General features: G+C 42.4%; 1 protein-coding gene across 1 annotated transcript in view; it reads left to right on the forward strand.

The window, feature by feature from the left end:
* CRHR2 (corticotropin releasing hormone receptor 2) overlaps window positions 1-25,343 on the forward strand; it is a 175,613-nt gene that overhangs the window by 83,241 nt on the left and 67,029 nt on the right. Inside the window, exons 4-5 of the mRNA XM_075495498.1 lie at window positions 14,508-14,593; window positions 20,940-21,046. Coding sequence (XP_075351613.1) covers window positions 14,508-14,593; window positions 20,940-21,046 — 193 coding nt within the window. The remainder of the gene's footprint in view (window positions 1-14,507; window positions 14,594-20,939; window positions 21,047-25,343) is intronic.

Below are 25,343 nucleotides of genomic sequence, written 5' to 3' on the forward strand. Positions count from 1 at the left end.
GTGGCCCAAACTCTGTCATGTCAATCAGTATGAGGAAAAAAGCTGTGCACTTGCATGTTTGTGAAAGCAGAGTTCACTGAGCATTTATCAAATTCTAATGAGCCTGTTCACTTGTCTCTCTCTCCCTGTCTTCTTGATGTTCCCTCAGCTGTTTCTGTAACAGCATGGTCCTGGCATTTCAAAACAAAAGTTTTCTTAATCACAAGCCATGAAATAATTTCCTAAGGAAATTAATAGTTTATAGGGATAATAATTACAGACATGAATAATAATTCTGTTTTGTTGAATGATTAATAGAAGGGTTACAATAGGAGCTGTGAGGAGATGTGACAAAGAAAGCAGCTTCCAGGATAATTCCCCAATCATCCTTCTGAGGAGTGATCGTTTTGGGAAAGGACAACCATTTGGGGATTCCCTGCCACTGTCCACACCTCAATCCTGAAACAGTTCAAAATGAAGCTGTAAAGAAACAGAATATGCACTGTCAAAGAGATGTATTTTATGAAACAGTTTTTATTAACCCTGGAGGAATGAAAAGAGCAAAAAATATTGCAAGAAATTGTGTTTTTCTTTCCTGAGGAGAACTGTGTGGGGTTGACTTGCAAGGGATAGGAAAGTCAAAAGGAATGTGTACTTTCTTTTGTGTATAGTTTTATATTAACAGGTATTTCATTGAACAAAGTTAAAAAGAGCCACTTTTCTGACAGCTTTGCACATTTCAGTGTGTGGGATCTTTCTTAAGGTGCTAAAATGGCAATGCTTGCTGCCAGGCAGCCCCAGCCTAGGACAAGAGTGACCTGCTGAGCACAGTGGAGATACATCAGAATCAGAAAATCTGGATTGGGACCTACTTAGGTCAGTAATGGGAGTGTGGAGAAAAGAGGTAGGGACACAGAGACCAGGCTGTGGGTCCTGGAATCAGCTGTTGTTAAGAAGGTGAAAGCATAGCCTGAGATCTAGCCACAGCTCAGCACTGAGGTGGATCTCAGAAAAGAGAAGCAAGGGAACAGCTGGCTGGCCAAGGAAGGACATGCCCGTGGGATCCAGGTCTTAGTAGGGTTTGCAGTGAACAGGCCAAAACACCAAGTAGGTTCCTTAGCCAACCTGTCTAGGAGGCAGCCAAGGGTAGCCTAGAGAAGATTTAATAAAGGTTAATTCTTGGACCTCAGCACTTAGGTGAAAAATAGGAGATGGAGAAAGAGGTACAGACAAACAGAACTGCATACCTCAGGTGCCCTTTTACACTCCTGTAGACCAGGAAGCATTAAACCTGCTCAGCTTGTCTAGGGAAAGTTGGGTTCAGAAGTGCTGTATACGTGAGTGAGAGGATCTGTGTAAGAGTGGGCACAAAGGTGTGGGCAAGACTATAATCCTTATCTGTATGCCTAATGGAGTAGGCCTTGGGCTAGAAATCCAGAGAAATGTTTTTCTAAACTGAAGAAGTCTGGAGAACTTCTAAACTACTAAAAGGTTCTGTTCCTGCCTTTGCTTTTGACATGTTATGTGACCTGGGTGAATCACTTGAGCTTTTTAGCAGATAGGAAATCGATACAGAAAGTGAGCATAATTAGACTGCTTGAGCTTCTCATAAAGCATTTTAGGACTTTTTGGCAAAGGAAAACGATAGAAAGCCAAGCGAAGCTTATGTGATTGAAAGCCTGGAGAAACAGCGGGTTGGTGAGCTAGACAGAGCTGAGGTCAGAAATATTTTCTAGGAGACCATTTCTTGCCTAAAGTATTATTTATCTGCCTTCCAAGACTCTCTTAAGTGCATTATGATTCTACATAAATGTCAAAAAAACCCCAACCATGACATCTAAGAAAACCTCTCTTTGCACAAAGCTTGGCTTTCAGGATGATATTGGCTGATGTACAAAGTAATAAGCATTGGCTGGATAACTGTTCTTTCCTCTCCTTATGTTTGTCTGAATATCCCTCATTCACAAATAAAGTGTGTGGAGAGATATTTTTCTTTTCAGTCTCATGGACGTCTGACTGCTGTTACAATTATGCCACTGTTACTTACAATTTCTAGAAATAGCAAGCAGTGTACTGGCGCATTGTGAATCCTACCTGGCTCTAGTTTGTCACTGCAACAATCAGAAGAAACCCACCAAAGAGATAAATAATTTATAGCCCCATGATTCAGTCCCTATTTTTAGATGCTTGATGTTTTTCTGAGACTTTGAAAAAGAGCTAAGAATAGTATATACATGAATAGTATATACATGAAGTGACATATCCTTTATGCAACACAGGTTTTTTCTGTCTCATTTGATCTGAATCCTATGAAACCTAAGTAGCCAATGTAAGGAATTTATATCATGCAGTTCCTGTTGGATTTATTGGGGATCATTGTGGATAAGCACCCAAGAGAAAAATTTTTGCTTAATACCAAGCAAAATGTCTTATTTTGAACATTAAATGAATAAAAATTATTTGGAGGAGACACTGGGAGAATCTTGCAATATCCAGTGATTAGGACACTCTGAAAGGAAGGAATCCATTGAACCGGGTTCAATGTTCAAGGCTACAATGTTCAAGGCTGGCATGTTTTTTGTTTCGGTTTGTTTTACTCCTGTGTTCTTTGAAGTTTTCTAAAATTTTTCTTTTTTGGGGGGTAAAACCTGGGTCCAATTTACCAGATTTCACAAGTGATTCTAGTTGCCCCAAAGCCATGTATTTCAAAAATCATTTATTCAGCTCAGAAAATGTCATCCAGCTTTAGGCCTGGCAGTGAGAGAAGACGGGTTTTCTCCACTGTCTCTTCGACTTTAAAGGCCAGCATTTCACCGAACCTATTTTAATGTTACATAACTAAGGAAGAACCTCACTTATTTGTGCTTGTTTTCCATTGGCAAACTTAGTATAAATGCCTCCATGTTGGGGGCACCATTGACTGGTTGCCATACAGACTGCTTTGCTGTGCCCTGAAGCCAGTGTAGGACTGGTAAGATGTGCTGAACAAGGCTAGTTGCAAGTTGGTATTCTAAAATTACGAGGTTGAACTCTGCCTGTGGTAAATATACAGGTCTAACCTACCCTGAAAAGGAAGGCAAGTTATTCAACTTGGTCAGAGGGCAATACAGAGGCAAAAAGAGTTTAACAGTTGTCTTAAAAAGGAGGGGAAAAAAAGGTTATTTAGGATATCAGCAAAAAAATTCCCAGTGGAGAGATTTAACAGACTGCCTGAAATAGCTTTACAATGCAATCACTAGAAATTCTTGGGGCTTATGCTTTTTAAGCTGGACTGAACAAATCCTGTTGGTAGGGAGATGGACGACCTGACCCACTGTGCTCTTTCAGTTGTTTGCCGCATCCGTGATTCTCTGAGATCACCATAGTCACTGCTAACTCCACTTTACAAAACTTTGCACTTTCTAGGGAGTTTGTTCAGTGGGGGTTCTGGTTTTCTGCTTGATGGACCCTTCATTTCAGCGTGGCTGACAGCTAACATGGATCAGCAAGCTGTCAAAGCAGTCAGATACCCTTAGCTGAGCACAGCTCAGAACCTAACAGATTGTGTTTTATTTATTTATTCATTTGCCTATTTATTGCCTTCACTCCAGTAGCAGATGAACTTGTCTCATGATTATAGGGCCACTCTGTGTGCATGGGATCCAGGACAAAAGGCATAAGTAGTTGGAGAAGGCAGATTTCCATTTTAACATTGACTGGAAATGTAAACCTTGTCAGAAAGTCATCTACACAAGGCACAGTAAGATGACTAAAATGTTTTTCAAAACCAGCTTAGTTCCAGTTGTCAAGGACAAGATTCACTACAGCAGAGCTTGCATGCAGTGTCTGGAATTGTCTTTCACCTGCTAATAACTGGAAGGATGTGGTTAACTTCCTGCTGAGAATTACATCCACTTATCTTTACCTTCTGCCCCTGTCTCTTGTTTGTTTCATGCTTTTAATGGACTTCTACTGACTAAATACAAGCCTGCCACCAGGCCAATCTATACAGATTGAGTTACCACTACCTAAAAGGCTTTACGTTCTTCAACAGGGTCAATAAAAAAAAAAAAATTAAAAACATGTCACTCATCAAATACTCTTCTTTGCATATTCCATTCAGAAATGCAATGTCATCTGCTGCTGGACATGAAATTAAGGTCAAGGTTTTACCTCTCAAACTGATGTAAAACATTAAAACACAGCTTATGTTCAAAGTTGTTCCAGAGCATAACAGTGTCCTGTTAATCAGAGAATCACAGGATGGTTGAGGTTGAAAGGGGCCTCTGGAGGTCATCTGGTCCAACTCCCCTGCTCAAGCAGGGCCACGTAGAGCCAGTTGCCCAAGACTGTGTCCAGACAGCTTTTTAATATCTCCAAGGAGGGAGACTCCACAACCTCCCTGGGCAACCTATTCCAGTGCTTAGTCACCCTCACAGTAAAAATGTGTTTCCTGATGTTCAGATGGAACCTCCTGTGTTTCAGTTTGTGCCGATTGCCTCTGGTCGTGTCGCTGGGCACCACTGAAAAGAGCCTGGCTCCATATTCTTTGCACACTCACTTCAGGTATTTATATACATTAATAAGATCCGCCCCAAGCCTTCTCTTTTCCAGGCTGAACTGTCCCAGCTTTCTCAGCCTTTCCTCACGTGAGGTGCTTCAGCCCCTTAGTCATCCTTGTGGCCTTCCATTGAGCTCTCTCCAGTATGTCCATGTATCTCTTGTACTGGTGAGCCCAGAACTGGACACAGTACTCCAGAGGGGGCCTCCCTAGTGCTGAGTAGAGGGAAAGGATCGTGTCTCTTGACCTGATGGCAATGCTTTACCTAATGCAGCCCAGGATACCATTCACCTTCTTTGCAGCAAGGGCACACTTCTGGCTCACGTTTAATCTGGTGACACCAGGACACCCAGGTCCTTTGCTGCAAAGCTGCTTTCCAGCTGGGTGGCCCCCAGCATATACTGGTGCATGGGGTTGTTCTTCCCCAGGTGCAGGACTTCACACTTCCCCTTGTTGAAATTCATGAGGTTCCTGTCAGCCCATTTCTCCAGGCTGTCAAGGTCACTCTAGATGGCAGCATGACTCTCTGGCATTATCAGCCACTCCTCCCAGTTTGGTATCATAGAATCATAGAATAGTTTGGGTTGGAAGAGATCTTTAAAGGTCATATAGTCCAACACCGCTGCAATGAGCAGGGACATCTTCAACCAGAGCAGGTTGCTCAGAGCCCCATCCAACCTGACCTTGAAAGTTTCCAGGGATGGGGCATCTACCACCTCTCTGGGCAACCGGTGCCAGTGTTTCACCACCCTCAGCGTAAAAAATTTCTTCCTTATATCCAGTCTGAATCTCCCCTCTTTTACTTTAAAACCATTACCCCTTGTCCTATCACTACAGGCCCTGCTAAAAAGTCTGTCCCCATCTTTCTTATGAGCCCCCTTTAAGGACTGAAAGGCTGCAATAAGGTCTCCCCAGGGGCTTCTCTTCTCCAGGCTGAACAACCCCAACTCTCTCAGCCTTTCTTCATAGGAGAGGTGCTCCAGCCCTCTGATCTTTTTTGTGGCCCTCCTCTGGACCCGCTCCAACAGGTCCATGTCTTTCCTGTGCTGAGGGCTCCAGAGCTGGATGCAATATTCCAGGTGGGGTCTCACCAGAGCAGAGCAGAGGGGCAGAATCCCATACCCCGACCTGCTGGCCACGCTTCTTTTGATGCAGCCCAGGATATGGTTGGCCTTCTGGGCTGCGAGCGCACATTGTTGGCTCATGCCCAGCTTTTCATCCACCAGTACCCCCAGGTCCTTCTTGGCAGGGCTGCTCTCAATCCCTTCATCCCCCAGCCTGTATTGATGCTGGGGGGTTGCCCTGACCCAGGTGCAGGACCTTGCACTTGGCCTTGTTGAACCTCATGAGGTTCACATGGGCCCACTTCTCCAGCTTGTCCAGGTCCCTCTGCATGGCATCCCATCCCTCAGGCATGTCAACCGCACCACTCAGCTTGGTGTCATCTGCAGACTTGCTGCGGGTGCACTCGATCCCACTGCCTATGTCATTGATGAAGATACTAAACAGTACTGGTCCCAGTATAGACCCCTGAGGGACACCACTTGTCACCAGTCTCCATCTGGAAATTGAGCTGTTGACCACTACCTTCTGGATGCAACCATCCAACCAATTCCTCATCCACTGAACAGTCCACCCATCAAATCCGTATCTCTCCAATTGAGAGAGAAGGATGTTTTGGGGGACTGTGTCGAAGGCCTTACAGAAGTGCAGAGAGACAACATCCATAGCTCTTCCCTTGTACATTGATGTAGTCACTCCATCATGGAAGGCCACTAGGTTGGTCAGGCAGGACTTGCCCTTGGTGAAGTCATGCTGGCTGTCTCGAGTCACCTCCCTGTCCTCCATGTGCCTTAGCAGAGCTTCTAGGAGGATCTGTTCCATGATCTTCCCAGGCACAGAGAGTGGCTTGGCAACCACATCAGCCAATTCCCTCAGGACTCTGGGATGCATCTCGTCAGGTCCCATAGGTTTATGTATGTTCAGGTTCCTCAGGTGGTCACAAACCTGATCTTCTCTTACAGCGGGAAGGACTTTGCTCCCCCAGTCCCTGTCTTGTGGCACATCCACTCCAGAGGTGTGGGAAGAGAGGTTGCCAGTGAAGACTGAGGCAAAGAAGTTGCTGAGTACCTCAGCCTTCTCCTCGTCCATTGTTACCAGTTTGCCAGTCTTGCTCATCACGGTGGGTATGCTTTCTTTGGCTTTCCTTTTCTGGCTGACATACCTGTAGAAGCCCTTATTATTATTCTTTGCATCCCTTGCCAAGTTCAGCTCCATCTGTGCCTTGGCCTTCCTGACCCCATCCCTACACAACCGGGCAGGATCTGTATACTTTTCCCAGCATACCTGTCCCTGCTTCCACTGCCTCTGCATTTCCTTCTTGCCCTTTAGTTTGACCAGCAGGTCTTGACTCAGCCATGCCAGTCCCTTGCCTTCCTTTCCTGATTTCTTACACCTGGGGATCAAGAGCTCTTGGGCTCTATGGAAAGCGTCCTTAAAGATCTGCCAGCTCTGTTCTGCTCCCTTGTCCCTGAGGGCAGTTTCCCAGGGGGTCCTATTGACTAATTCCTTGAAGAGCTGGAAGTTTGCTTTCCTAAAATTCAGGGTCCTGGCTTTACTCTCTGCCTGACCCATATCCCTCAGGACTGCGAACTCCACCAGCGCATGATCACTGCAGCCCAGGCTGCCTCCAGTCTTGATGTCACCAATTAGCTGACTTGTGTTGGTTACCATCAGGTCCAGTATCACATCCCCTCTGGTAGGGCTGTCTATTACCTGGCTTAGGGAGTTATCCTCAATGCATTCCAGGAGTCTCCTGGATTGCCTACAGCTTGCCATGCTGCGTTTTCAGCAGATGTTGGGGTGGTTGAAGTCCCTCAGCAGGGCAAGAGCCTGCGTGCGCAATGCCTCCTTTAGTTGGAGTAGAGGGCTTCGTCAATAGGCTCCCCTTGATCGGGAGGCCTGCCGTAGACACCAACCACAAGAAGGTTCCCTTTGTTACCTCGGTCTCTGATTCTTACCCACAAGCTTTCAACCTGCTTGTGGCTGTTCTTCAGAGACAGCTTTTCACGCTCTATCCACTTCTTGATGTAGAGGGCAACCCCTCTGCCCCTCCTTCCTCTCCTGTTCCTTCTGAACAGCCTGTAGCCATCGATAGCCACACTCCGGTCATGGGATTCATCCCAGAAAGTTTCAGTAATGGCAGCTAGGTCCTAGCTTTCTAGCAGCATGGTGGCTTCCAACTCCTCCTCTTTGTTGCCCATGCTGCGTGCAATGGTGTAGAGGTACTTCAGCTGGGCTGTCGGCTGTGTCACCTTCTTAAAGGAACACCCCTTAATTCCTTTGACATATTGCACTGGTGTTTCCCTGTTGGCTCTGGTTACCTCTGGAGCCCCTGGCTTATCTCCGTAAGACTTCAGGTGTGTTCCAGTGTAGCCAGCATGTCTCAGAGCAAGAGGCTGAGGGCACTTGCTAGCACCCTGTCCCTCTAACCTTGGCATGTCATCCCACAGCTTGTCATGGGCAAGTCTGATATTTATATCTGCAGACTTGCTGAGAATACACTCTTCCCCATCATCCAAATCATTAATGAAGGTGTTAGAGAGGACTGGACCCAGTATTGATCCCTGGGTCCGCTAGTCCCTGGCCTCCAACTAGACTTTGTGCCACTGATCACCACGCTCTGGGCCTGGCCATTCAGCCAGTTTTCAGTCCACCTATTGGTACAGCTTTTGCAGCTACTCTGTGTGTGTGTACTTTTGTTGTCTGGTGTTAGTGGTTATCAGTATTTTAAATGTAATCTTCATGTAAGCACTTGCAGTTTTGAAGCAGTCTGTTTACACTGAATACTAAGAGTTATCACAGTTATCCAAATTCAGTGGTTTCTAAGTAGCAGAAAAATCACAGTTGGGATGACAAATATTGACTGTTGCTGCTCCATTTGCTGGTTAGGCAAAACACTGAGGTCTTTTTACATGAGTCGCTAGCAGTTAATAAAGTGTAACATGTTTGGGAGGAATTCATTTTGCATGAGTTTAGATGGCTAAAAGTCACACTTCTGTTCTGGGATAAAGGTCCCTGAGCTTATTTGTGAAAAACTGCCCATGCAAGTTTTCCCACAGCTAATCTTGCGATACCGGTACTGAGTGGCAGGGATGCTGAAGAGGGTTATGGGCAAAGCTGTAAACAGTTTGGATGTCTCCCCCCTTATCAAACACCAGCTATGCTGAGTGTGAGGAGTCCTTCAAAATGAACAAATAAAGTCTGCAGGCTTCTCTCATGTCATTCCATGTCAGATCAAAATCATTATCCATTACTATTGGTGTATGGGCTGTTTGGGGATACATTGCTCAAATCTGGGTTGATCAGCTTCTCTTTATTTAAACAACAGATATGCTGGGGTTTCTTAAAAATCTTGTTTGCCCTAAAACCAGTCAGAGTTGTGATTATCATGCTCAGTTTTTGGATAAATGCAACACTGTATTTTTCTTTTCCCTTCAAGGAGCTTTTGATCTCCACCTTGGAATTTCTCTCGTGCTCTTAAATGACTATACTCCACTAAGAAAAGATCAAGTTCTATATAGTAGCATGTGTGGGTATGTGGGTATGTATATACAAACATATATGAGTGAGACATTCCTGTAGTTATTTGGTTGTTTCTCTGACTTTATTCAGAGAAGAACCATAAAAAAATAGACTGAGCTGGGCATGCCTTCCCCAAAAGCTGGAGTGAGGGAGATCTGGCACCATATTGCTACCTACGGTGTCCTCATCACACTGCTCATTCCTGAACACTTACCAACAGGAGGTCATTTCTGAAGACCCTGTGAAATCTGCAGTGATAGACGTTCCCTGCTCGCTGAAGGGACTCTTAAGGACTATTTAAGCTAAGAGTGAACAGTGACACGTTGCTAACAAAGACTTTATGAAGTGGGTTGGAACAGTGTTGTTCACTAGGACTTTTCGGCAAGTATTGCTTTTACAACAGCTTTGCACTTCGAAGATTTGCTGTTCCTGCTATGGGTAGCTGGTTGTAAGGAATAGGGTTTCCCAGGGTTTCCCAGTTCTAGTCCTGTCAATGCTTTGTTACAGTCATGCTCAGATCTCTTACCTACCTTTTTATGATGTGATACAAAGTTTTTCAGAAACGGAGATCCCTTTTACATCAGCTTAGAGCCCATGAGAACTGCAAATGTTGGTACTTATCCTGTCTTTGTGTATGCGTATCTACATTGTGTATGGAGCTGAAATGTTGGCTGGTGTGTAGCATCAAGCTCTGGCATTGAGCTGTCAAAACAGCAGCCACCACTACAGAGCAGGAACAGTAGTGGAAGGTATTGCAGTATGCTGTCTGAGGGGCTCTAATTGCTGTGTTTGACTCTGGGAATACTGCCATTGCTGTCATCGGCTTTATTGATAGAATATGACTATGATCAGCATGACTGAATCAGCCCTTAGAGGAAATATTAAAATGAATATGTTATACTGGCTGGCCTCGAGGGAATGAAATACATTTTCTGGAAGTTAGCAACCTAAGTGACAGTCTGAGCACTCCTGGGTATTTCTTTCTATTCAAGGAGTTCCGTTTTATCTCCTTGCCTGTCCCCTGGACCGATGGTTAAGCAGAAACAATCAAGTGCCACAAATGTTGCTAATAATCTACAACAAAAGGAAATCAACATTTTCAAAGTCAACGAAGAGGCCATAGACTGAAGCATGGAAATGAATATTGGATGATGTGTCAAAAGCTATGTGTATAATGGCTGTGTGTTGCCTGGGTCATCATGAGTCATCTACTGCTTATTATTCGTTTGCATGAAGATTAAATCTGCTTGTCTAGTTGTATTATATGAGTTCAAGTGCACACAGAGCACAAATAACCACAAGTTATAACCACCAAAAATCTTTTTATTTTGTGTATCTGTTCTTTAGAATAAAGTCAATAAGGAAGGAGAAATTATAAGAAGAGAAAGTATACGGAGTTCTTCAGTATGCCATTTGTCTGAGGAAATTAAAATTGGCATTTTTTTTTTTTCCTAGGAAAAAAAGAAATAGTGCTAATAGCTCTCGTTAGCTGTTGTTGCCCTAGAAAGATCATGTAACTCTTCTTTTCTTCCTGGGTGTTCATTGTTTGTTTCTACAATGGAGTTCTCCATCATGACTCTTCCATTTTCTCCTTATTTTTAATGAAAATCATTAAGAACAACTGAACTTAATCCAGTCTCTTTCTGTACACAGTGCTTTAAAGCTTTAAAGCAAAAGGTAGCAAAATGCCTGTAGCACAAAGCACTTTAATCCCAGTTCTCACTGGAAAACCAGGTGAGAAGGAATATTCTTCAGCATGTTCAATCACCAAAGAGATTATAGAAGTCTCTTGGTAAGATCACTGGCTGTTGGTTTCCCTCTTCCTCTACATACTCTGAAGCTGGGGGACACATATCTTCCATTGCTGTCTTTCGTAGAACCAATGTATCAGTCATCTTTTTGGCATCTCTTTGCTGCTTTGATCACTGCTACAATTCTACATGTCCCAGTGACTCAGCCTGTCATTGAGTCCAGTGTCTGTTATTTCTTCATCTTCTCTGTGCTGCTTTTGACAGTAAGTAGGCATGCTATGAAGCAGCTGTTTGCTGCTATGAAAAAGACTAAGGCGATTATTTGAAGTTGCCATTATTTTATCCAGGGTTTTCTATGTGGAGATATACAAGCACGCACAAGAAGTTCAGCACATGCCAGATGTGACTGACTGTGAATGCAGTGAGCCTCTGTCCAGTGCGTATGTGATTAGTCCAATGTCCACAAGAAATGCTAGACTCACTATATGCCATGGGATTCATCTGTGCATGAACAAGAGCTGCTTCTTCCAGATGCCTGCAGTGAGGCTCTTACTCTCTACTATTACCTCACTCACTAAATCAGATATTTCTCCTTTAAAGCAATGGGTAAAAGATCTGTATTATGTTATTAAAATAGATATATGAAAATACGTTCAGTATGATTGGAAACTTGTTTCCATGTGGCTATTAAAACTAATGCTGTAAGGCATTTGGAAGAAAGAAAGAAGACCTTTGCTTTGGGGTATAAATTACTTATGACTACTAGAGTTTGGAATGAGACATTCCCAGAAGTCAGATCTACTTGCTGCTTTTGTTTCTGAGAAGTGGCTGATACTGGAGGAGATTCTAGACTAGAGAAATTCAGAGTTTGATTTTATCCTCCTCTTGTTCAGATACTCAACATGTAAGAGTCTGGTGTGACAGCTCATAAACCCAGATCACTGTTTCTCAAAGAACTGCTTTGTTGTGGGTGTTGTATAGGATTCCTGCATTTTCACTGAAAGAGAGCTCAGAGGCACATTTCGTGGCTCCTAATTTCTAAGTGGAGGAGTTACACATCAAAATGGAGGGGGAAATGGATGGCATTCGTTACACTCGATCTTGCTTTGTTGATCATGATCTGTTCTCTAATAATTATTTTGGACATGAAAGATGAGAAACACATTTCTCATTCTGCAAAGAAGGTTTTAATGAGCAGGGAAGATGTAGTGCAGGAGACAGAGGCATCGTGGCCTGATAATGTAGAACACATGGTCTGTGATGGTTCACATCTCTGCTATGGTTCTGCCAGGTCATTTTCAGGAAGTCATGTACACACGTTTTGCTTCTGTTTCTATACCTGTAAAATGGAAATAACAATGAGAAGAGCAGAGGAAGAAGTTAGTGTGGATGGGGGGAGCACTCCTAATATTTGCTTTCTTTTTCAACTAAGAGAAATCTTTGAAGGGAGCCTTGGAGTCAAAGGGGTCTTCTTTCCCTAGTTTTGACACTCCCTCTCTCTTTCACCCAACTTCAAGCTATTTTTGTTTTCTGTCAATTTCTCATCTAGAGAGAAGTTGGAAAAAGAAGAGTGGTTTTCCTTTTGCATGGATAAATAACTCCTTGATTCAAGTGCAGCTTTCCCTGTCAAGTACTTACATAGACCCAGCTGGACGTTCTAAGTGTCTCATAGTGTTGATTGTGTTTGTGGTCTCCGCACCCGAGCTGGAAAGATACGGTGAGGGAAAGGAAGAGTCAGAATGACTAAAACAAAGATTTCTTGTGAGCGCTATCCTGGAAGTGGGATTCAATATCCAACTAAGCACCAAAGCTTCCCATGCAGTGTCTGGAGAGTCAGATGTTTGCTACAGAGACTCAAACTCAGCAGTCATTCTGCACAGAGAGCTTCAGCACTGGCCAAAAGGAGGGGCCAAATACAAGGGCGTTCAGGGATGTAACTCGGATCCAACCACCTGAATCCCACTCAGACCTGGCCTCAGAGGAAGGAGGTAAAAGACGCCCCGAGACATATTTCACTTGGGATGTTGAATAATAATAAACAGAGCAGTGAGGAAAGAAGTCTAATCACCTGTTCAGCCTTCAGGGGAAATTGCACAAAAAAATTGCACAGAAAATGGTAGTCTATACCTGATTCTCCCGTAAGAAAGAGAGGGAAGTATGTGAATTTGTTTGTAAACTAGTGACAGAAATGGAAACTGAGGTCCTCAACCTTTAGCACAAGTTTCTGTAGTTGACCCAAATGTTACTAGTAATTTTATTTTATTTTATTTGGCCTTGTCACTCCAAGAAGAAACAGTGAAAAAGTGCAAATAGACAATAGCAGTATGAAAGTCAGTGATCTGTATGGATATGGTGTAATGTGGAGCATCTAGGTGAACTGTTCCTTGTTGCTTTCCATGTGGACTTTCCTTCTCTGTAGGAAAAAGCACCTTTTCAAAAGTCTTTCTACCTTTTTCAATGGCTGTTGTCAACAGCACTTTTAGAAATGTTCAGTCTGATGCTTTTATTTGACATCTTATTTTCCTGATGGCTGGGTGCTGAACTAGCACTGAATGACCATGGCAAAGGCCCAAGAAGAAATTGGGTAAAGGGCAGCAAGAACATCATGAAGAGTTCATTAGGAAGTTGTTTATATGTGTCCTTTGGGGATCTTTCTGAATTTCCTGTTTTATTTTAATTCTCTTGTTTCTAAGACAGTTCAAAATAAGCATGGAAAAAGCCTATTGGTTTGGATTGGATGTGCTCTTGATGGCTGGAGGAAGGTAGTTTGTACAGCAAAACTGCATAGTTTTCTCTCCGAGTTCCTTGTGATGAAGAGGAGTGCTTGCCAGAAGTTGAACTCCCCTCCTCGCCACCAATATTACTATACGCAGTTCCCAGAGCTCCTCAGGGTGACGTTGCAATCGGACATGAAATCTCTCTGCTTCAGTAAAGTAATTAGTGATTTTTCACTCACGTTCTGGAAGAACTGGCACCTTGGAAAAAGATCAGAAGTGGTTTCATTTTCACAGAGGATGGGTGAACACGTCCTAACCTAGGTGTACGCATTTCTGAAATCTGTTCAGAGACATTCTTGTGTGGCCTCCCTAGCCTGCCTGCCCCAGGGCTGGGAGATGTGGTTATCTTGCTCCTTTTTCAGGTTCTTTGCAGAAGTTTCACCAATAATGTTGTTGCATAGGAAGACTCTATAAAATCAGTATCTCCAGGAATGTTGCTTCTAGTTTACAGTGTGATAAATGGGAGGGGAGTAGAGCAGTAAGTTTACCATACACATACCATTCTCCTAGATGGAACACTAAAGACCTAAACTTTTCTTCTCATTTCTGAATACATCATTTAACTGCTTTTTAAAAGACTATACTAACATTAAGCTCTCTCTTGCAATGCTCTTCTTGCTGTCTTCTGAACCCATATGCTGTAAGAAAACATTATCAATAAGTATCTTTAAATACTTGTTGTCTCTAGGTGTGTTTATGTCCTTTATTTATCCTCTTCCCTCCTCAGCAGGCTGTTCTACTCCTCACAGAAGTGGGACAAGTTGATTTGCCTTGTGAATAATCTGTTCTTAACCTTTTCTTAAATCTGTGAAATTGCTAGGCTGTTTAAAGTCCAGCACAGAGTGTTCATCTCTCTTTTATTTTGGTCTGTACCAGGAAATGCCTACAGAGAATGCCTGGGCAATGGGACATGGGCTTCCAAGATAAACTACTCTCAGTGTGAGCCTATTCTGGATGACAAGGTCTGTATTTTTCCCTTCATTCTTCTCAATGACATTTCTCAGCATACATGAATGCAAAGCTAAGCTTAAGGTTAACATACTAATTTGGGACTTCTGAGACGGATTCCATTTCTGTCTCTGCAACAAATCCTCCCTGTGAATTCAGGAAAATCACTTATCCTCGCTCCATATCCTCTACTGATATGGTTTTTAAAAAAGGATGCTTTATTACACTCTGTCCCTGGTGATGTATGTTTATGCAGATCCTTCCTAGTTTTGTTCAGAGCCTACAGCTGCTACAGTAAATGTTAGTAATAATAACAATAAGACCAAAAGCTTCTTTGGCACTGAAAAATAAGCTTTCACCAGCTGATTCCACCCTGTACCTATCAATTCTGAGGTCTCATCAGCTGGCCTTTCCGGATCTCAATATCATTTTTCCTTCAGCTAATATGTACAGGGGCAGCAGCAGAAAAATACATAAAAAACAGACTCGGGTCACAGCTGTCTTTAAAAGATTGAGCCAGTCTTGCATAATATAGGAGTTTACAGAATGAAATTAGCATATAGGGTTAAGCTCCTTCAGAAAGGCTGCAAGCAATTATGCAAAGTCCTTTTCTTGTCAAATGTCTCAGCTTTTCTTGGAGGCATAGACATTCATCCTCACACAGTTTAAACCTTCAGGCCTTTCATGCCATGTTCTCTTTCTCTTCCTCCTGTTTTGAGTGCTATGGTGGGACACAAGCACACATAGGCTTTGTGCTGTCTCTCTGCTAGACGTGACTTTCCCCTCTAAGAACCAGAGTGGAGCCGTGCAGCTCAGGCCTGTTTATGTTTTGGGGTTCATTCCACTCATTCTGTCACTGGAGTTGTGCCATGCCAGTTGCAAACAGAGAGGAGGAAGACAAGGTCTTACCTGCTGAGGGCTGATTGCAGAGCTAATCCAGATTTAGTACTCGGGAACTATCTGGACTAGTGCTGTACCCAAAACAGTCATGATGTGCTTTGGCTGTGGCCCAGCATCCATCCTGTAAGATCTATGTTGTTGCTGAATGTGGGCTTTGACAAGTGAATCAGAAAACAGAAAACTACACACCAGCTGCTGAGAAGTGCCTACTCTTACCCACTGGTTAGGTAATTTGGTGGTAGCCCACCGCCCCACACCTCCATTTGCTAGAGGCTTCTAGAAAGTAAGAAAAAACGTACCAGTACATGACTGCCATCCAGAGGGACTGATACACGTTCAAAGTGGTCTAGTATAGTGGAGAGGCTCCCATGGCAATTTAAGCTGATCTAAGTTGAGACCACCCCAGCGCAGCCCCTCCTTACGTTTCTTTCCCACTTAAAATGAAAAACTAGCTTTTTGCTGGGTCATTGTTTGGATGAATCAGTTTCCTAAACCATCTTATTGCATTATTGCAGGAGTGCTGAGGCCAGCACAAGCAAGGGGAGTGAAAGCGTGGCTGGGGTTGAGCGGGACAGCAGACCACAGTAGCAGACCATCTCTGACTGAAGTGGATTTGCACTTCTGTGAAACCACCCTCTTAAAAATGAACAAGAGGGGGTGTATGTATCAGCCAGTGCTGATTTAGAGAATGGGGAACAGAGCTGGGTGAAGACTCAAAATCTTTGATGTGGTTTAGCTGATATGGGAAACCTGAGCTGATAGTAGCAGTCTGCTGTACCAGCTCAGGAAAATGCTGCTGTATTTTAATGACACTTTTTATGTGTTTGTCTGCATGACTTGAACAGTTGCTATCTCTGCACAAGCAAATACAGAGTTTTATTTGAAGAGGCTGGAGAAGTGTTGTGACTAGAGGACAGGATTATTTCCTTTACTCTGTTTTTGCTTTTAAAAACTTTGCAGCTATGGTGATAGCTTAAAACTTCTTAAATAGCATGTTCCTTAAACAGATGAAAGTGCAGATGTTCCCCCACCCTTGTTTGCAAAAGCTTAAAAACTCATTTATTAGATCTTTAAAGATTTGCGACAAGCTTTGCAAATACTAATATTTGTGAATATTTTTGAAATCTCTACATAATGCTCAGTGTTACAGATGAATACTTGGGTTGCTTTGTGATCTCAAAAAAAAAAGAAAAATCCCCATGGATTTCCGTAATCCTCCATTTTGATTAAAGGTGAGATGCAAGCACACATGTGGGTCTATTGTTATTTATTGACTGATACTAGCAGATGCTAAGCATCAGCCAGGAGGTATGCCCTGTGTTTTGTGTTTATTTTTAATACAGAAAACAACATTACTTTCAAGCTTGGCCACTCACAGCCAGAGTGCTAAAGAATTACATGGTTTGACTTCAAATGCAGTGATTGATACATGGGACAGGAACAGGACTTTTCATGATCAACCCCATGTCCAGTGCTACATGCTTTATGACAGAGTGTTGGTAATGTAGCAAGGGAAATTTGTTTTTTTTTTCAGCTGTGGGTCAGTCTTAGGGGGCATAAGCTCCTGTAACACACATTCACTGGATTACATTAATACATCATTGCTTTACTTGTGGTCAAGACCTGTGACAGTAGCTGATAAAACTGTGCTCTGGGACTGCTTTGCTCCTAGAATCCCACTTTGGCTGGGATCTAGTTGCCCACACGTAGTTACGCGGTGTAGTTTGAAATGCCCCAGTGTGTCTCCATGCATCTGCCAGGTGTGACACAGGCCTTCTAGAATACCCATGTCCTTCAGCAGCAGCAATTGGAGGTCAGTCACCAGGACCAACTAGGAAGCACCATCTCCTGAGTGCACCTCAAAGGGCACTAGATGCCTGTGTGTGCATAACTGTTTCTAGCCCTTGCTTCAGATATTGGTTCAGATGTTGGGTAGATACCCAAATGTAGTGTCCTAACATCAACCTGAATCCAATCCTCTGAACAATCAGTTAGCTCCTTCTCCAGGCACAGGAATCAAGTACAGAAATCATTTTGATCCAACTGACTGTTTGATGGCATAATGTGTGACAAATGGAAAGCTTCTACTCAGCCTACAAGCTCCTGTGTCAAAGAGACCTTTGCTGCATCTGGCACAAGTTTGTGCTTTTGTTAGAAGACAAATGAGAGTCTTGGGCAGCAAAAGATACATCTTAGCCTCCAAAAAGAGCTATAAATTAGGAACTTTGGACTTGTCTATGTAGCCTATGGCAGCTGGATATGAATTTGGTTCTGCTAATGTTTTGAGGTGTCTTCAAGCTGTGTAGTTGAGTTAGCACCATGCTGGACTTAAGCTAATGTATCCTGCTTAGGAGCACAGTCACATTAGGCACAGCTACCCAGCTTCCAGCTGGCTCAGAACAGGAAAGCAGTGAACTCAGAGGCATCTTGGATGGCAAAGATACTTCCCAGTTGCTTCTGAAAGTCTTTGGAGAGGAGATATGGTGTAAACTGTACTGGTGATGAGATCATCCTGGCAACAAGAAGAAATCTAAAGTGACTGAACTGGGAATGGAGTGCAGAGCCTCCCAGGAAGACGTGTGCTGTAAGCACTGGTAGGACCTGTCAGGAAGTTCTGTTAGAGGGAGAAAGATCCTTGTCTTCTGGAAAGCTGAGTGCTGTCATTAGGTGATTATTAGTTCAAATCGTTAGCTCATTCGGTTTGGACGGGTTAGCAGTCACATCCTAGCTAAAGCAAAGTCCTCTAGACAGAATGACTCCATCATTAGCCTGAAATCTGACTGCAGGGAGCCCAGTGTGCCTCAGATTTGCAAAGCTGGTGCAGGTAAAGACATAAAGCTGTGCTTCCTCAGCTTACCTGGTAGAAGCTGGCTAGAAGATAACTCTGCTCTGTCTGATGTAACATGACTGTCATGCATAAAGTACGGCATGGAAGAGGACTCCAGTGATGTGACCTGCTGTGGTCCGGAGAGCAAGGCTAACAGAGTGTTCAGACCATCTCCTTTTCTGTCTCCTTTCTGATGCAACGACCCTCCTCCTAAGCCTGAATGGGATTTAGATCTGCATTTTAGTGGAGTGAAACATCTTCCTGGAAGCAGAGGAATATTAGTAACAGTAAAAGGTTGTTACCATTTTAAATGTATCACTCTTCAAGAGGGTGAGACAGAAAAGAGTTACGCAAGTATTTTACACGAACTGAGCTTTGGCCAACACATGACTGATTCTGGGCACGTGTTTTTCAGCCCTGAAGGTGTTGTCTCCAATTCTACCAGAGATGCAGATTGCATGTAGGCTGGTGGAAAGTGATCTTGCCACCCTGTCAGCTTAGTTTTTCATAGGCACCAAGGCAGTTCTTGTTTCTATGATATTTGAATTTGCCTTCAGGAAACCTTGTTAGTGTCAGCAAGAGAAAAAATAAAAGTCGTGCCTGTTTTTCCTTCAGCATCAGTGCGTCGAAGAGGAGCTTAATTATGGTTTTTTTCCAATTAATTTTCCCATGTTTTGAACCATACCTTCTTAAAACTTGAGTGAAGTTGAAATAGTGGTTAGGAGCCAAAGGAGGGAGCTGGAGGGTCAGATTCAAAGAGCAGGATCCTTGGCCTGGGAGAAACGTTGTCATTTTCTAGAAGATTTCTGGCACTACATGAGCAATTCTGGACGACGCTCTTAGTCATATGGTTTAGTTTTAGGTAGTCCTGCGAGAACCAAGGAATTGGACTTGATGATCCTTATGGTTTCCTTCCAACTTGAGATATTCTATGATTCTCTGAATTAAGTGGGAAAGTAAATAAGCAAGGCAGTTTTGCCAGGGCACTAGCTGAACAGTACAACATTGCATTTCAGGTAGGCACATCAGTTCAAGTGAGTTTTCCTCCCCTTTAGGTGTCCCCATGACTTAAGGATAAATAAAACTCAGTGTGGAATTCAGATCTTGTGGGGTTTTTTTTTTTCTCCTCAAGGGTATTCAGAAAATGGGCCTGTGCATGGGGAAATTTATTTTAGGGGATTTTATAATAGACTTAAAAATACCTTACATGGTTGAGTTCTGTCCAGAAACAGCACATTACTCTATGTGCTGAAGGTATAGGCAGATTTCATCATGAAAATGATTCCAAGAGGGCATGCTTGCTCTCTGGCAAAGTGCTGGAAGATGCTATCTTCACAGAACAATGGAACAGATTAACTACAGCTGCTGGTTGAGTTTCATCCAAACATTCATTCACTGACAAATTCCTTTGACTGGAATAAAATGTTAAGGGAACTTGTTAGAAAAAATGAAACAAAGGAAGTTCAACCAAAATTAGAAAACTGATGCCATTTGTAGGATTTTACTTTTATTTTTTTATCACAAGGGAGGAAATTTAGGTGGTTAGTTTTCAAAGGTCTCATCCTTCTGAAGGAGGACAACATCCCAAAGTGGGGAAAGATCTGCTTAACCTGAAAAGAACGAAATGTCAAAATGAATAAATAAAAAATACCTTTTTCTCAGGGAGTTTTATTCTTTAAGTAGCAAACCTCTGTCAATTTTTAACCAGCTTCAGTATTTACCTGAATAGTGTTTTTCTGCTTCTTCCTATCCGTCAGGCAAAGAGAGGAGATGCTTCTCTTCTCTCTGAAGCCAGCAGCAGCCCACCAATAAAGAGTGTTTCAGTCACTTCAAGGTCAAATTTTGGTCACGTCACTAAATTAACTGATTTAGGTGGGAGCACTTTTGTACTTAATTTTTTGTTTACAGGATCAAGAACCTACGAATAATCTCCTCAGCATCCTAGGAAACAGACACTAATACATTAAGTTTCACCACATACTTGGGTCACTGCTAAAAACAACAGAATCTCTGGTTCATCAGGCTCTCTTAAAATTGAAAGGACACCAGCAGATTCCAGCTCTTTCAGTCTGCATTGGTTCTGTCTCAATTTGAAAGATAAGGATCATAGCTTGCAAGGAATGTACCTCAGAGAAAAATCTGCCTGTATGGAAAGGACTTATTATTTATTCTTACTGACAACTGATTCATTTTTGTATGAAAACCAAACTACTTGAGTAGGAAAGTAGCATAACCTGGCTCATTAATACCATGCAGTTTCCTAACAAAATAATGTTTTATAACTTTGGAAACTGTTAGAAGGTATCTTTGGTAGCTTTGTCACCCTAAACCAACAAAGTTTTAAAATAGCATAATAATGAAAATAAGAAATCCGAGGAAATTGCAGAAAAAAAGGGGGAAAAAAACCCTTTTTTGATGAGATTTGTAAGAAACTCTGGACAAATCCCAAACTGAAATGAAACCAAGCCTGTACTTCTGTGCCTGGGCAGCATGTTTGGCTTATACATAGGCATCAGCCCTGGGGCTATTATATCATTTTAAGTAATTACTGTTTCCTAAACTGATTAACTGTTCCTTAATGTCAGTGCTTAGAGAGTCATGCTGATTTAATCATGTTATCTCTTTACCTCCAGAGGAAGTATGCGCTCCATTACAAGATTGCTCTCATCATAAACTACCTGGGGCACTGTATATCAGTAGGGGCCCTTATAGTTGCCTTTATGCTTTTCTTGTGCTTGAGGTGAGTAATCTATTTGCATGCTTCTAACTTGGTTGGGTGTGTGACAGTTACCAGGTTACTCAAGCCCCTAATAACACTGTCCAAGTTGTGTATGGTCTTGAAAAATGGTCATGGCTTTTACGCTCCCAAGCATGTACATGGTTTCATTGACTGATGCATTGGATGAGCTGTAATGGTGGCTTCTGTGCATAGGACCTAAAGCCTATTTGTATTCAGGAAGAGAACTGTACATGATTTATTGATGCAGCAGAAAATTCAGCGAGCACAGAGTGCTTCATTAGGGGAAGCTGGGATTTGAGTGTGTTGAGTTGCAAGTTTTGGGGGCAAGTTTTCTTTTTTATAAAGTACTGCATGATAACATAAGGCATTTTGCATTCCCTGACAGATAATGCCCAGATCTAGGCCAAAGGAGATAGAATGAAATCTTTCCATTTTGCTTTGGGTTAATTTCAATTTTTCTTCCATGAAAGAACTTAGAAGTTTTCTTTAATAACAAGAGAAACATCTTTAGAGGAGCTTTACCCCCACCAGTGCTCATGAAATGATGAATGCAAATCAATGAAACTGCATAAAAACACTTCCCTTCTCCGGTTCAGTGATACAGAAGGGAGCTTGTCAGGTCAAATGGATATGTCCATGTAAGAAAGTCTGTGAAGAAGAGTTAGGGCTACAGGGAGAAGAGAAAGGGCAGGAGGGAAGGAAACAGTGGAAAGTAATAGGTAGGTGTGCATCAGTCATCGTATGTATTGTATATACACAGCCTGAGTCACAGGAATATATTTTAATAGGAGTAGCCTGGTTGGATATTTCTATATTATTTGTTGGATTACCTGACTGGTATTTCTGTACTATTTGTGCTGTCTTGTCTGGGAGTGTTCAACCTGAGCTTAGAACCAATTGCACTAAGTACTATGCAATGATAATCCTTGAGAAAAATCTTATACTAGTAGCAGAGGAGAAACAGATAGAGGACCCCTCACCCCAGGATTACAGCAGGATGATTGACAGTGACCTAAGTGAAAGAATTACTCCTTTCCTAGAGTGGAACATCCCTACAAAGTCTTATGCTAAGTCTTCCTCTTGAGCATTCATAACAAGAGGGTCTTTCTTATTAACAATAGGAATCTTCTTTCACCCCAGCATCTATAACAGGATAATCTGTGCTAATGGGAAGGAAAAAAAGCTTAAAACATTCAATGGGAACATTTATGGTGCATCAGTTTAAGCTTCCATTTCAGCCTTTTTACTGTGCGTATAATGCTAATTCCCATAGTGCTTGGAGACCTGAATTGATTTACACTGAATAAAGAATGCAAATTATTCATTGTAACTATATTCCTGCCTCGATGCTGAATCTTTTATAAATGCTTGAGTAAATAACGCAAAAACAATTAGATAATATGGTATAAATGTATCCAGCTTCTAACACAGAAGCGGCCTCGCTGATCTCTTTTAAATTGTTCTTCTGGGATTTAAACTTTGACTTTAAGATTTAAATTTTGCAGTCAGCTTCAGCATTAAAAATGACTGCAGCAATTAAGTGCTTCCCTGTACATGCTGTGAATTAAGATAGTCCATCTTTTCAAATTCCCACTGTATCATGCAAAAAAAATCTAGTGTCCAGCCAGCGTTAACCAGCGTAAGCTACCTCAGTGTCTGTAGAGTTACACCTGTTTCCAGAAGTTCTAAAGGTGCTCCAGTGAAGGCACTCCAGATTCATGTTGCATTACAGATGTCCCCTACACAAATTCTAGGTTATGCACATCTTCATCACACTTACCTTCTCAAAGTGTCCCAAGAGCAAATCAGTTTTGATAATTGAGTCCTATTACTTGGGGCTTTTTTTCCTGTTTTAGTTTGGATGGAAGAAAGCACCTACTAATTGGGTGAAATGAGAGAATTTAGATAATTCCTGGCTAAAAAAAAAAAAAACAACAGAAGACCCCAAAGGCTAGATCTGATAGTCCTACATCTTGGCCCAAAGTAGAAATCTATCAGTTCTTCATTCCTGCCCCACTCCACCCATCTACCTCACTCCATGAGTGCCTGCTGAGAGTGAAGATAGAGGAGACCTCTGGGAAGGCTCAAGTTCTACAACTGCTCCATATTTTTATGCTTCTCACCCATCACCTCCGTGATTTTCCTTTGCTCTGTCAGTGCAGATGGAGTCTCAAAGGCAGTCCTGTCTGAAGGAAGATACGGGAGCACACCTGCTGTATTGGAACACAACTGCTAGGAAGGCTGTGGGATCTCTCACACTGGAGGTTTTAAGAGCAGGTTAAATATCTGGTTGGCATGGCAAAGAGTATTGCTTTGATGATCACCTAGTGAGATGGGTGTTCTGGTTTTGGAGAAGAGCTTCACCATTACTGTTGCTGCCCCAGCCCAAGTAGCTGCTGCATTGATGAGAAGCTTAGTCCTCAGTTGTGCTGAAATGGGAAGGGGAAAGAACTGGATCTAGTCCCTGTTCTTCCAAATCTATCCTATGTCATCTTGTCCCCAGTTCCTGTCTTCCTCAGTTCCTTATGCAACCCTTTGTCTTCCATTCACAACCTGCCCTCCATGCCAGTAGAAATGTTCTACTGTCCTAAACTCTAAGGAACCGTACACCAAGATATTTTGAGGGTCAGAAAGCTCAGATGTTGCAGCAAGTAATGAAATCATCTGCCATCTGTGTTTGTGTTGCCAGGAGACTCCAACACATCTGAGAAGGGGGAACTCAGTCCGGAACTCTGTTTTACTGCAAAGACCTATTCCAGCCTTGTTTTCTCCAGTTCTGTCACATATGAACCAATCCTTCTTTCTTGGCTGTGCAATGAAAAATAAGCCAGTAAATGTTTCATTTAGTACCTAAATAATAAAAAGTGAAGCCCAGCTTATGGGAGAGGACTTAATTTTTGTTGGCATGCTGACTGAATGGCAGTGAGTCATGGAGATAGCTCCTAAAGATCTAAGTCAAGGATGGTTCCTCAAGTTCTAAATGTAGGTGGTCTTAAAAGTGCGAGAGCCATGCTGTCTTTACAATGCAAAACAAAACAAGCACACAAACAGAAACAAATATGCTGAGAAGGGAAAATGAGGCATTTGTGCATAAACCAAATGTGCAGTAGAGCTGCATTGATCTCCAATGCACGATCTGAAGAGATTTGCTCAGGGCACTTCACAGGGTATTGTTAAATGTATCTGCACTGCTGTGAATCTCATAGTCTGTGTGTTCTCATTAATAGTAAAGGTTTGATCCATCCCTCAGGTGCACACAGGCAGTTCCCGCTGACATGGCTCTCATCATCCCACATAATCACATCCTCACACTAGTAAAGCAGAAAGTTTCCATAGGAGGAATCCTGCTATCAGTAATACCAATCAAGCTGAAGGGAAAAAAAAAAGCAAACAGATTAAAACATTTTTCTTTTGTTCTTTTGAATCATATTTTTCCTTTACTGTTACTGATAATGCAGAAACCCAAATTGCTTTGTCCTGGCTTTTTCCTTGTTAGTGTGCTGTTATACCAGCCTCTGAGGTGGAATAAGAGTCCTTTGTAAAACTCCTGACTTGTTATTAAACAATGTGCTGGCAATGGCCAGCAGTGACCTGACTGGATTCAATCAGAAGATGTTTTATTTGTGCAGTAGTGACCGAAGAAGAAGTACAGGAAGACAGGTATTTGTTCTAGGAAACATCTAAGTCTCTGATGAATTTTGAATCCAGTAAAGAGGGATGGTGCTGAAAGGAAGGTAAGCTGAAGATTAAAAATGACATGTCCTTCTGCACAGGTTGCTGGATAAAGGCAGTTCTAAAAAAAACCAAACCCGCAAACATTGGCATAACATCTTTTGTCGCTAGTATGGTGGTAACAAAAGCAAATTGAAGTTTTGAGGGAACCTTTGCTTTCCTGTTGCCCCTAAATTTAACTCTTTCTATTTCCCCTTTAAAACATCTGATTTTTTTTCTCATAGGCCTAAGGCAGTGTCCCCTTTCTTTCTCATGATTATAGCCAGATTTCCTAAATCTCATATTTTTTCTCCCAAAAGACTGAAACATTTTTTTCTTGAAACAACACAGTCACTTTTTTTGTCTTTTTTTCTCCCTTTCCCCCCAACCATCTCCCAGGATTTAGGAGAGGAAGATCTACTTTCCTTTATCCTCCCCTGTTCCAAGCTCCTTTGAACTGCCTCTTGATCTTCAGTCTGGCTTGCAGTTGGTAAGACTGCTGCTGCAGGCCTCTGTTAGAAGAATGGAAGAGTTTGATTAAATGATTTGTAGAAACCTGTCAGAAGAAACGTAGAGCATCCATATA

This window comes from Mycteria americana, chromosome 2 (genome assembly GCF_035582795.1).
Source record: "Mycteria americana isolate JAX WOST 10 ecotype Jacksonville Zoo and Gardens chromosome 2, USCA_MyAme_1.0, whole genome shotgun sequence".
Classification (NCBI taxonomy): Eukaryota; Metazoa; Chordata; class Aves; order Ciconiiformes; family Ciconiidae; genus Mycteria; species Mycteria americana.